Raw genomic sequence first — 14,268 nt, 5'->3', positions numbered from 1 at the left:
GTGGGGTCGTCCACAATGCTGTTGGCTTTGCGGATGCAGTGTGTGGTATAAATGTTCGTGATAGAGGAGAGAGAGACGCTGATGATCTTCTCAGCCGCCCTCATTATCCTCTGTAGGGTCTTGCGATCCTAGACGGTGCAGTTCCCAAACCAGGCAGTTATGCAGCTGCTAAAGATGCTCTCGATGGTCCCTCTGAAGAACATGGTTAGGATGGGGGGAGGGGGATGCGCTTTGCTCAGTCTTCTCAGGAATTATGCTTAGTGATGCTATAGAGCCAAAATAATAAAAAGAACAAGACATTTCCAAGGTCAGAATTCAAAAACTATACTCAAAATGTAGTGTACTGCCAAATCAGTGTATCATACAGCATGGAACATTTGAGAAACTATTATTGAATTGCATGCATCAAAATATATATATCTCCCACATGCCACATGCATACAAGCCATGGTCATAAATATGTCACACTTTTATTTGTCATTCATGTTAAGTGAAGGGAAAAGACTAACATGTATTTACATGTACGGCATTTAAACACCCGGAACATTGTCCAGCTGATCCACCATAAGTGTCCATTTTATAAATTGCTGCTGATGTGACGCCTCTGGAAAATTATATGTAATTATGTTCAGAAACCGTGAAACAGGCTGAAATGTCACTTTGTGATTATTAAGTAGTATTTCAAACTTGGAAAAGAACTTGTCATATGTTCTAGAAAACATAGCCCTAGAATACCACTTGTGCTTTGCGCAGTATAAAAACATAAATTGACTCCCATAGACATCTTTATTACTGTACTTGTAATAGCACCTTTAGAATGATGCATAACTTTGCAACTTTCTAATTAAACATGAAAATCAAGAAAACAAATTTTTTTCAATGTTTCACCTGTTACATGTATTTCACAGTAGGTTGCATGTATTGCACATGCTACAACGTATTTCACAGGCTGTTACATGTATTAGACAGGGCATTACAGGTATTAGACAAGGTGTTTCACGTATTGCACAATGGGTTCCAATAATTGCTCAGCAGTTCCATGTATTTCTCAGTAGGGTACACATATTGCACAGGCTGTTACACATATTGTACAGGGTGTTACACGTGTTGTACAGGGGGTTACATGTATTACACAGGGGGTTTCATGTATTGTACAGGGTGTTACATGTTTTACACAGGGGGTTTCATGTATTGTACAGGGTGTTACATGTATAGCACAATGGGTTCCATTATTTGCATAGGGGTTCCATGTATTTCAGTGTTGTACATGTATTACACAGGGGGTTCCATATATTGTACAAGGTGTTACATGTATTGCACAATAGCTTCCATTAACTGCACAGGGGTGCCATGTATTTCACAGTATGTTACACGTGCTACACAGGGGGATCCATTACATGCACAGTAAGCTACATGCATTGTTTAGGATGTTACGTAAATTGCATACATTTGTTTAAACTTTTAGCATTATTGTTTTTTAAGTAAGGGGCCTGTGTCTTTGTTGTTAAACAGCTTCTCTACTGTATGCCCTTGTATAACTTTTGTATGATCAGGGACTTTGTGGACAGTGCAGTGCATTCAGCAGGAAATTACTTTTTTGATGGACAGATCACTTTTGTTGCTGTGTCCTGCTTGAAGGTGCATCTCTCCTATTTCCATACAAACCCTTTATTTAAGGTACTTTACAATATCTGAGCAGCGGACACTTCTCCACGTCTACTATAGTAATGAAAATTGTTGTTTGTGCTGTCATACAAAACAATGGCACGCAAGCTAGTGCCAAGGGCTTGACTAGACTGTGACTTTTCCTTATCTCAAGACAGGAGCTATTCAGCTTTAAGAGGCCCTTGATGCGTAGACAATGAAATATCAGTTCAGTGCACATGCTGTTTACCATCTCAAACTGCATATCGTCCTTTACTGTCAGCGACCTGCAAAAACTCTAAACAAATCAGAGCAAGGCTGGGATATGTTCATACTCCTATCTTTTTTCTGACTTCTTTATCCTATCTCAATTACAAAATAAATACATTTTTATTTAAATTTTATTAAACAAAGAGTCAATTAAGGTCAGTTTAGTTACATTGCATTCTGGACATCCTTCATTATTTGCACATTTATTCAGGCTCTTCTCAAGGCCATGTCTCTGCTAGATGTTTCAGACTTACGTAAGGAACATATTGAGATGCGATTCGCCCTCTAGGTTATTCTAACACTGGTAACACTGTGAGGCTTTGCACCATGCTGCATCAAGGGGACTGAAAACAGATGTGGCGGAGAAAAGGGGAAGTCGAACACACTGTCTGTTTTGCTTTGCAATACAGTGCAACAAGCCTGGGTCAGGCAGTCACTGTGGTGAAGCCACAATGGGGGACAAGGGCCACCACATGCTAAACACGTCCACTGCTGCATTTCCTTAACAAAAAAATAAAAAAATCCAGCTACCCTGCGCCAAAAGGCCCCATTGAGGCTCAGCCTTTGGATTCTGTTTGAAGAAACCACTCAAGCTGAAAATTTAGTTTTTCTGTTTTGCTTCCTTTCTCCTTTTATGTATGGAGGTGGTCTGAAGTTAAACAAAAATACTAACAGCAAAGCCAACAGCAACTACAAAAATAGGATGCTGTTTTGTGTTTTAGTCTACCCATGTGTCTTCACACCATTGCTCCATCTGGCTTCGGATGATTATTTCTTTTACAAGTTGAATTGCAAGCCTTCAGCAGCTTTTCACCCCATATTTAGGTCATTTTTTTGTGCTTGAATCCAACCTGCTCCCCTGGTTGCCTTGCTGAATAGGAGATACAGGCATGGGATAAAGGGGGGTTCACAATTCTCAGGGGTCTTTCCCCACAGCCAGCCCCTCTTTGCTATTATTTATCACTATGAAGCTATCCGTGTCAAAGGACCTCCAACACAGTTTCAAATTCTCTTGTTTCTTAAAAAAATAAAATAAATAAATAATAAATAAAAACCTGAACTATTTCTTTCTGTAAAGTTCATGGTTACCATGTCTCAATGTTACCGTGTCTCAAAGTTCTTCACTGGTGTATTAAAAGTATCTTTGACTGCTTCCTGGAACATTTCTTTGTGACTTGCGAAAAACAGCCTTGACCCTTCAGAAGCCCTTTTCTCTTTCCCCTGACCTCCCTTTGGAACATGTTTGCTTTAAACATGTGCACAAATATGGTCGCCACAGTGTTGCGCTTCAAACATAGTAACACATGGTCTTTCTGTTCTTTCCTGAACCACTCTGGGCCAACGTGTTAGTGTCTCTCCAAAGCTTGAAATTACAAGTGCGACCATTCCAGTTTTTACTTACTGAACTCATTAAACTGATGCAACACTCCTACCAACCTCCCATCTATTCTGATGGTCCCATATGTTTCTCTAAACGTGAATTCTTTTTTCCAGTTCGATTTGTGTCCTTGCCTTTCTGCTGAGCCCCATTTTCCCCAGAGGCGAGCGACTCGCTATTTATAAAGAATTAGCAGCTGGGGCCCTTCCAGGAGGGGGAAATTATCATAAAAACTTTGGATTTACTCAGCCGCTGTTAATCGTTTCTTTGTATTCCTGAGCAATGCTGAACCTGTCACAGATTATATACTTTAAATATACTACACAAACCAGCTAAAGATATGGCACAGGAAGTTAATTTTAACTCCAGCTTCAAATGATTAGATTTTCCTGTTTCTTTTGCCCTAGACTTGGAAATGGTTCATGGTTCGCCATCAGTGTTCTCAGGTCAAGCAGGATTAAAATACTCCCAAGACTCTTGTCTCCACTGCAGAGCACCTGCGTCTTCTTATACTTGGCAACCTGAATTGAAAAAGTTTAAAAAGAAGAATAACACTTTCAGTACCACACATCAAACCATGCATCTTATTGATTCATAATCCAGTGAAAATATAAACACAATAATGCAAATATTATAATTCAATAGAAATGTTAGAAAATTATATAAATGTATTTACAATTCTAAGGCTGTCAAAAGGAAGTATATTCACAGCCATCTTTATTGTTTCTGTAGGCATAACATGTAACATTATCTAATAGTGATCTTTAAGCATTTCATGCTCAGCAGCAGAGTGATTTTTATTTTTATTTTTTTCCTTTCATAAATAAACAAATAAATTAATCAAATGAATTTTGAGAATATCTTTTGAAAAAGGGCAGTAATTGGATATGTAAACATTTAAAAAGCTTAATTTTATGTTTAACAGTTTCATTGTTTGGTTTTGTGTTTTGAGCTGTTACGAATATTGGGTATTATATTTAAAATCAATAATACAACTCAGTTAATGGTAATAAGTGTGCACATGACCGTATCACAATGAGTTAATTCAGAGCTAAATTAGATCTAGTGGTAGATTTAGTGTTAAGCATTTGGCTTTTTAAGTTGTGTATACAACCAGACAGTTTGTTACCAGCATCGCATGCTATGTAGGCCAGGCAGTGTTTTCAGACTCATTGTTGTCCTGGCTGAGAATCGTGCAGGATTGCTTTATGTCGTAGTCCCCTGCTTTGTGTGTGTTAGTTTTTATGTGTGTGTCGGACATGCCACTTGAGATTGGGGGGAAAAAAACTGAGAGTGCGGCGGAAAGAGGTGGTGCATCAAAGGTGCAGTAAGTTAAAAAAAGTGACATTTTTAGTCAGCAGTAGTATTTTAGTGCTCACTGAGGCTCTGTTGTTCGCCTTGTCAATAGCACAGACGTGTCCCGAATAGGAAATACCTGGTTAAGCAGAGATGCTTGAAACTGCACTTCCTTTCTGGCAAATTTACTGCCTGCTTGTCCTTTTCTCTGGTTTTCCAGTCCAGTTTGAACAAATTCTCAATTCACTCCTATGTTGTGCCTTATTTTTTGTTTCCTCTTTTGTGTGTCTGTGTGTGTGTGTGTGTGTGTGTGGTGGGGTTGCTTTCAGAAAATGACGTAAATAGGCAAAAAAAATTGGAATAACGGGTAATAATGGCTAATAATCATGCTCTTACCTATTTGCAGATACAATGACACATTATAAAATGAGGCATACAAAAATGTCTTGTACTATTACAAGGTCTTGATGCCATGTGTCTGGGTGCAGAACAATATGTTTCCCAGATTGCGTCATAAACATAAAACAAAGTACCAATCACAAAAATAAAAAATAAGTAACCTGAATCTTCCAAAAAATACAATCAGTTCTTTGAAGAGTAACTTCCTTTATGTGTGGAATAGGGAGATGCAATGGAATTATTTACACACACACACACACACACACACACACACACACACACACACACACACACACATACACACTCCATACTCTATTTTCTCTCTCTTTTTTCTGTCTTTTGTTTTTTTTTCTTTCTTGTGCTGATATTTTAGAAGATGGAAAAGGCATGAATTACAAAACAATTGAATAAGTAATAAACACCCAGTGATGCAGACCTCTCATGAGTCATTAGATGACGTTACCTTTTTTAAACTGATAATCAATGGGAACTAATGCACTTCATGTCTATGGTTCTGATGTTTGGTTAAATGCTAAACAGATCAAGTTTCAATAGAAAATGTATTATACCAAGGCACCACTATGTCATATTTCATATCATATCATATATCATATCATATATCATATCATATCATATCATATCATATATCATATCATATCATATCGACATTTAATCTTGTATCATTCCATCCCTGCTTGCTTTTTGTAACCATTTTGCACCAAATTCTACATTCAAAAAATAGTTGGACCTTTTAATTATTGGAATTAGCTCCATGTTCTTTAATTACTACTTGAAGACCTTCAACCTTCTTGAATATAAACTTGCTGCTGGTTTGCAGGGAGTGTCCATGGCCTTATGCAAGACATTCAAGTGTTGGCAGTACAGGACTATTTATGCATCTAGCAACACCTGAACAGGTGGTTTTCTAGTATACACTATGTGCTCATCGCAAATCTAGACAAACTACATTTCTGCATATACTTTTCCACATACTCTTCCAACTTTTCTATGAAGTGAAGTATCCCTTTATTTAGCTACCTGTAGTCAGTGATGATGTTGATTTGGAAGGCCAATGCTAACTGCTAAATCCACACTCCAAACCTTATTTCTCATTCAAAATAAACCAAAAAAAGTAGCTTGTCTCTTTCAGAGTGTGGAGTTTTGGAGTGTGGAAAAGGTCCTGTTGAATGTTCACTGCTAATTTGGGACTTAGTCAACGGTTTGAAATCTGTGTTCCCTAATGAGCACTAAGTACCTAATATAACCATCTAATTATCAGAGCTAATTGCCCTAACACATGCTTGCTTCGGGTATGCTTTTTCCTTTTTTTGTTCTTCCTTTCCTTCTTCTTGTAGCTTTCCATTCTGCTGAGTTGTCAAAATAGCCAGTCTTCATATCCTCATTAGAAGAGCGCTATTGTATGGCAGGCGGCAAGACCCCGTGCTGCATTTTGACTAATAGGAGTTGGCTGCGGCCCCTGGAGACTCTAATGACCGCTGGTGTCAAACTTTCTTCGTGCCAGGCCCATGGCTCAGATGCAACACGCTGCCTGGAGCGGTGTGTGTGTGTGTGTGTGTGTGTGTGTGTGTGTTTGTGTTTGTGTCTGTCTGTATCTGTATCTGTTTGTCTGTCTGTGAATGTAAGATGGAACAAAATAAAACACATATTCTATAGCCTGCTTGGGAGACTGTATCTAGAGAGGATGAGCCAGATCTTGAGGACATTCGGCTGGTCCTTCAGCACTTCATCAAGTAGGATGGAGCTGGAAATCCAGCTTTCATTAGTAAATGTCAAGTGAAGTTACAATAGATCAGAGCCACTGACAGCATTCTTTTATTCCATTAATGTTGTTAGTTTATCGCAGTGTTTTAGGCAGTTATCAACACACATTGATTAAGTGACATTCAAACATTAAATGACATTCAAACAGCTGTTATATGAAGTCTTATTAGCCACCGAGCTGCAAATACCTTTTAAAACCAACAACATTATTAGCAATTGTAGAACTGTGAAACTTAGAACCTTAGAATCTGGCTAATTAAAAACTCCTGTTAAAAGTGTGGCTGATTGTCATTTACAGCACTGTTCTTATTCTTTACATTACAAGCAACTCAAAACCATTGGATCAGAGAGAGGCAAAAAATCTGAAAAAGAACTGGTCAATGAATAGGAAAGGATTTGCATTCAATAGTGGATTTGTTTATGTTGAATAGATAAACTGTGAGGTATAGATTCATAGGACACTATCTTCGAATAAGAAGAATTTTAAAAAGGTTGGTGGCAGTCACACCAAATGTTTGCCATGTTTTTTTTGTTTTGTCATTTGCTGCACTAGAAAAAGAGTCAGGGCTGTCTGTAATTGTCTGAATTTGTTTATTAGTAATTCTGATAATAGTTGAATACTATATTCTAATGCTCAGTATACAAAAATTAATGCAGTTAATCAACAGAAAAAATCTTTTTAGCCCATATCATATACATCATCATAAACAGCCTAAACACATGCTTATGTTCGTTTGTATCAAATGTGTAACGTAAGTTTTTACACTGTGCTGGTTGCATATAAATCCACACATTACTGCAGCTTTCTTGATCGCTGTTCAGCTAAAAAATACCCGACATACGCTGGGGGATTCTGTGGTGAAATCTGTTTCTTTCTCTCTCTCTCTCTCTCTCTCTCTCTCTCTCTCTCTCTCTCTCTCTCTCTCTCTCTCTCTTTTTTTTTTTTCCCTAGGATTTTCTTGTTATCCGTGCTGGCACCTGTGAAAATGTGCAGTAGTCATAATAAGGTCAAAAAAATATACAAAGCTTTCAGTTAAAATCTCAACTTTATATTCAGTTTGTGATTTAAATGTATTGAGTCACAATCCCTAATCCGAGAAGGGTCTCGAGTTATGAGTTGATGACAAGTTGAAAATAACTTGTTTAAAAATGTATTAAACCAAATGGATATGGCGAAGAGACTTGTATTGACATCTGCTAGAAAGGAACCAACTAATTATTATGCACATTGTGATCTTTGGCCCTCATACAGAACCTTTAGGAGTCTCTATATAAGCTTCATGTCCAAGAATATATATAACCCTAACCCTAACCCTATACAATATTGCTGCTTAGGTGAATTTCTGCCATGCTAAGCGAGATATAATGGGTAACTGAGTGGGTGTGGCTAAGGGGGCAAATTACTTGTTTTTCCATATTCTGGCTAATTACTAGGCATTGCATTTGTAGAGTACATCGTCTTCTAAGACCTGTATCAAAAACTGATTGTGGAAACTAAAAGGAAATCCGTAACAATGCATCTAAAAAAAAAAAAATATCAGTGCACTTAAAGTGTTTGACTTTTTTTACTATTTAGATTTTGATACTTGATACAAAACTCAATAAATTTTACTCATCAAGTTAAATTAGCTTGTGCAGTATTATTTCTACATATGCATCTGCTATACAGGTATCAGTTGGAATAAATCGATTGGTTTACCAGCTGGTAGTATTGTAGAAAGGCATATGGTAACTTATACAGAATTTTTTCAGATGCCCTTAACGACAATATTATATAACAATAATTAATATTACAATATTATTTCATTTATGCTTACTCGGGGTCCCAGCAGTGGCAAAAAGGGATTGCTTGATTTGAACTCACTGCCTTTTGATCAAAATTCCAAAGTCTTATCCAGTGAGCTACCACAAAGTTAACACGGTTGGTTCGGTGCTTTGCTTTGGGTGTAAATAAATGTACACGTCTTGACATTTTTAAGGGAGCAAAAATAAGCCACGCCATCTACATCAGTTTTTATTGTTATTTGTTACAGAACATTTAATGCACAATAATAAAAACTTTAAAATGATTCAGGGTAGTTTTGCAAGATCCATTCCGACTTTTTTTAGCAAAGAAACTGTGCAATAGAATGTAACACAATCAAACATGGCTTATTAAACATTAAATCCAAGGCCAAGATTTCATTAGTCACAGAAGACTCTCAGGGGTGGTGTGTCTGAAGTGTTGGACATTGCTTTTTATCTATTAGAGTTACCCAGGTCTCTGTAGCCATGGACATGCATAAAATCTTATATATGCAGCTATTAGCTTCCTATTAGCTGCTCAGATTTTTTTTAGTTATTTGAAGGAGATTTGTTATTTGTAGCAAGGAGATGCTAACTGAATACAACAAAGAGAGATGTGCAAGTGTGTGTGAGTTTTGTATGCTGCTGCTTCATGTTTTTGTCTAGTTTTACGTGGATGTATGTTACACTAATAACAGTAACCTACTAGGAAGCCGAAGTGCTCCATACACTAGAACTGGATATTTGTTAAGTGAATCCATTGCTACTTTTCCAATGGACTAAATCCATTGCTGCTTGTATGCTAGCTCATTGGTTTGTGAACACAGTGTGTTTAGGAGAAATGGTTTTTAAACCATTGTAGTCTTTCCTGATTTGAAATAGAATGGAAGCTAGTGTAGATTTGAGATTATAGACTTCATTTTTTGTTAGTCTTGATGGTTCAATATAAGTATTAAGTATAAATCTTAAAATAAGTGGTAGCCTACTTTATTAAACGCCTTATTAAATGTATTGTTCATGTGCAGGCTCAAATAAAACAGTATGCTACTATAAGCTGTATCATTGCACCCCTAGGAAATGTAGACCATCAGTCCAGAAAATGCTGTTGCATTGTTTTAGAGTATGAAACATTGTAATGTTACATTGCATGCAACTTTTTGGAATCTCTTGATGATACTGTGCTAAAAACACACAAAGCAAGTGCTGTTTGATAGCTCTTCATGTTCATGAGATCCTGTGTAAGAATTGAGGTCTCAATCAGTGTGAAATCTGCTGCATCAATCCTCACACCATATTAACTTAGGGCCTGTTTATTGAACACCCTACTCCTATTGTTTACCTTCACTAAATGCTCATTAGGCTGATGGCCAAAAGCTTGTCAACTTCTGACACCACTAACAGGATACTCGGTTGAGGCCACCGCCAAGAGCATCAATTGAAAGCTTTCTTTTGTGTGAAGATTTCGGCTTCTCTACAATCTTTTTCCCATGCATTGTGGTGCAGTTATCCTCTTTCCGGCAAGCACCACCTTCCAGCAATGGATCTATGGACTGGTTGTGGCTGCAACAACAAAGAGTAGGAAATCTGTTGCCTTTTAGAGAAAAAGCAGATGAATTACAGGGAGTATGGTGCAGCGCAGAAGGAGGACAGCGTCTGTCCCTCTTCTGGCCTCTAGCAGGACGTTACTGAAGGCTTGGCAATGTTGAGGGACGAGGATTTGAGAGTCAAGTATCTGTGAATAGGAAGCGTTGGTGGTCTGGGTTCAGCTCCTCTGAAAACAAGTAGAAGAAACTGTGGAACAGAATCTTGTGGATGCGCACAGTCCTCTCGCCCTTTCATCTAGCAAACTCCAGGCAGCTAAGCTAGCAGTTTCCTGATACTCAGTATGCACCCAAAGTGCTTTGAATGACAACGAATCTATTCATCGCAAAAGTAGAGGCAAGGGCTGTGGATCTGCTCAGCTCCCCCCTACGAGTGTAGACGAATACGGCGGGGGGGGGCATTTTCTCCAAAGTATAATAGAGCAGAAAAGGGACTGGAAATGAGGTAAAGCAAGGGAATGGATGAAGGAGGGAATGTGAGAGAGGCAGTGTGGGTTTGCTGGAGGGTGGGAGAAAAAGAGAGAACGCTTCCACACCGAATGATTGAAAGAGGCGGAGAGGAAGCAGAACTCCCTCAAATGAAATGAGGTGAAAATAATTCAGGCATTAATCAAGCCTAGCCGAAAGGAGGGTACCCGCCCCCCCTCCTCGTGCACGCGCCTTCTGTGAAAGCAAATGGAAAGGTGAATGAAGAACTCAAGATCGGAACCTAGAGAAACTGCAGGTGCTGGTAAACCATGGCGGAGTCCACCAACACCGTGGCGTTTCAGGCCGATCAGGTCAGTGTTTTTCTTCCTGTGTCTTTGGTAGAACGTCTAGAACTGTAATGACAAACAGTTCCGTTTTTTTTTAATGCAAAAGTTTGACACCTTCGCTACAATTAAAAAAATCATTAAGGCAGAACATTTTTAAAAATGTAATTATTTTAATTCACTAAGTGCACGAGTACGTTATCCCAAGCATCAAAGCGGCAATTGTGTGAAGCTGCCCGGACGACGGTGCAGGGTCCTGAAAGAATTGAATTAATCAAGGCCAAGCATTGTTTGCACCGCCTTATTTTTCAGCCATCATTCAGGGGGCCTGTGACGACTCAATAGTCCATATACCACGTGAGAAGGGAGCTGCAGCTCCTTAAAAAACAAACCACGTGTGGGCCGGGCTGAAAAGTTTTTATAACTAATTGCAGTGGGAAGTTCGGGCCGCACTAGCAGAAGGGCTGTGTGATAAAGTTTTAAGGAAGTGGGCAGGAGAACTGTGTGACTGAATGACAGAGCGAAGAAGGAAAGTGTCCAGGCTTTTTTTTTAAAAGGAGTCTGACTCATATTTATGCCTTTCTTTCTTCCTCTGCTTCCCTTTTACCCGCTAGGGCACTTAAACAATCCCCAGGAAGATTTGCTCGGAGAAAAAGAGCCGCTGATATCCGTTAAGCCACTTTGTACGTCCCAGATTTACATGTGGTGTATTTGCCACTTTGTTCAATGAGCCTGGAGATGTAACAACACTGTCAATGAAATAGAAATTTATGAATGGACATCAGTTTTATATGTTTTATTTTATATGTGTACTGTATTTGTTTCAATATAATGTTGCCTTCAACTTAAATATATTATTGGTCTTTTATTCCAGAGACATGGCTATATAGTTTTGATTTACTGTACATAAAGGGAAAAACAGTATAATTGAACATTATGTTTTTACTGGCGGAGGGATATATGGTACATTGCACCAGCCGATGTCTGATTGGTTTGATCATTGTTGGACGTCTCTACACACACAAAAAAAATTTTTTATTTATTTGATATGTGCAAAACTACATACACACATTAGCATTTAGCCACAGAAAGATTTGTCGGAAATAAGAGCCACTGTGGAGCCACTGTGCTTCTCTGAGTAACGTGCAAAGCAAATACAAATGGAAAAGAAGATCAGTTTAAAAAAAAAAAACATATGATATGAAAAAATATTATTCCAGATTTTTTGTTTAGGCTAATTGATATAACTAATTTTAAATAAAGTTAAGGCTCTAATGCATAATAATGTGTTTGATGTACCTTCTCTTGTAGATGAATGTATGTATGTAATGATAATTTTTCCACAATTTCAGGTTTGAGGAGAGTTGGAAAGGGCTTAATATTAATAGCACCAGCAGTTCAGTCAGGAACTGTTTGTTGGCAGTGGCAATTGGTGGATCTAAAAAAATAAATGAATTAATAAAAAAAAATAACACTTTTTGATATAATGTTTTTTTTCCACAGATTATATATGGTTGTATTATATTCAAATTGGAAACACACTTTTTTTTACTTTAATATAAGTAATATTATTTATTATTAGTCTATGATTAAATTTTTCAAAATATACTTGTGTAATGTTAGCTTAGTCAAATAAATCTGAATAAACTGTACATCATGGAAGTGTATTTTGCTTTAGCGAGGAATAAATTGTTAGATTACATTTACAACTTTATTTCTATGAAATTTTCTTTACAAGCTGCTAATATTTGATGTAATCACTCCTCCTGTGTACTGAATTGCTAAAAGGCAAACCGTATGGTTCAGTAATAATTGCGCTAATAAGGACTTGCAAGAGGTTACATGGAGCTATAATCTCTGACGGAGCCTCGCTTGCTTTAACAGCATGGACAAATGAAATGAGGTGTTCAGAGGATTGGCGAACAGGTCAGCATGTAGTCACATCATGCTTCTCCTCAACTCATTCAGCATTTAACTGTTAATACAGTAACAAAAAAAATATGTCAATCGTGTTAGTCAATGCACTGGAATGCACAGATGATGATAATCTTGTCCTAGATTTCTGCGTCGGTTATACGATCTCACAAGTGATGTTTACTTTTTGTATATGGTAATCTGGTATGTTCAACAAATGGACATCTTATGTCATTCACAACACAAGGACGTACCATCAGAGAGGTACACTCAAGAGTGCGAGCGACATAGGGACAGCCATATGGTCTTTTGAAGGCAGCCGCCGTGCAGAATCCTCCTCTGACTATCCTCCAAGGCATACAGCTGCCAGTCACTAGTGCATATGATGTACTAAGCACTCTCTTGTTCTGTTTCTTTTTGATCATTTTTTAAGGCTTTTCTAGGTTGTTTTGTGTGTTGTAACTGTCTGTATCCTAGATGTATCAAGCTACACGCATCAGCTGCTGATACACCTAATCTGTAACATTGTAATCTGTATCCAATAATGTGGCAACAGCACAATGCATAAAGTAAGTAAGTCGAGCACTTTGGTTAAGGCTAACAAAAACATCAGAATGGGGAAAAATGTGATCTCTGCGATTTTAACTGTTGCTTCATTATTAATGCCAGACATGTAGGCTTAAAAAAATGGCAAAAATACAATTAAAGTCAAACGCATCACTTCTTTAGGTAGAAATGCCTTGATGATGAGAGAGATCAGAGGAGAATAACCTGACCTGGACATCTGCAGTAGCTAAAATAATCAAACAATTTATACAGCTGTAATGAGCAGAAAAGCATTTCAAAAACACTTATTAATGCTTGAGGTGGATGAGCTACAACAGAGACCTCATCAGGAGACAGCGGGTGCCCTTTCGTCAACTGGACAGTTAAAGAAATAAATGCAGTTGCATGTATAGTAAAATTATACATTTTAAAATAGAATGTTGTGTGCTTCGGTTTTATTCTCCATGACCTAGAGATTGCCACCTCACAGCACAATTGTTATCACTTGTCTTTCTTGTATTATGAGAAAGACAGAGATGAGCAGGTTGGAATAAGACAGAGATAACTGAAGTAAATGCTAGCGTGTCTGCCTTCTTCACACTCGTGTCCTGTCACACAGTTCTAATTCTTTCATACCCCAATCTTTGCGATCTCTGCGAAAAGCTTGTTACATACAAGCACTATCCAAAATGTGGTGAAGGGTGAGAACACAATGGAATGAATCTAGGTCTGGATTATGCAATAAATGTGCTTATCTGTATTTTGTGTCCATAATCAAAATATAACTTTACTATCTCCTGGTGTTTCTTTTACATGCCTTTGGGGAAAACTATTGGTAATAGTTACTCACGGTTAGTTATATATAAGCTACTTTTACTTTTTAGGCAGAACTTGTAAGATT

At 37.8% G+C, this 14,268-nt stretch overlaps 1 protein-coding gene across 2 annotated transcripts in view; it reads left to right on the top strand.

Moving 5' to 3' along the window:
• Nucleotides 1–14,268, top strand: part of slc6a9 (solute carrier family 6 member 9) — a 53,843-nt gene that overhangs the window by 9,843 nt on the left and 29,732 nt on the right. Inside the window, exon 1 of one of the 2 annotated variants that reach the window (XM_046851396.1) lies at nt 10,637–10,934. The exons of the other annotated variant lie outside the window; for it this stretch is intronic. Within the exon in view, the coding sequence (XP_046707352.1) occupies nt 10,893–10,934 (42 nt within the window). The 5' untranslated portion in view covers nt 10,637–10,892. Of the gene's footprint in view, nt 1–10,636; nt 10,935–14,268 lie in introns of those variants that run through there. 2 annotated transcript variants of the gene reach the window in all.

This window comes from Silurus meridionalis, chromosome 6, assembly GCF_014805685.1.
Source record: "Silurus meridionalis isolate SWU-2019-XX chromosome 6, ASM1480568v1, whole genome shotgun sequence".
NCBI classification, from domain to species: domain Eukaryota; kingdom Metazoa; phylum Chordata; class Actinopteri; order Siluriformes; family Siluridae; genus Silurus; species Silurus meridionalis.
The sequence above is the reverse complement of the archived record's forward strand: the minus strand, read 5'-3'. Positions and strand labels throughout refer to the sequence as shown.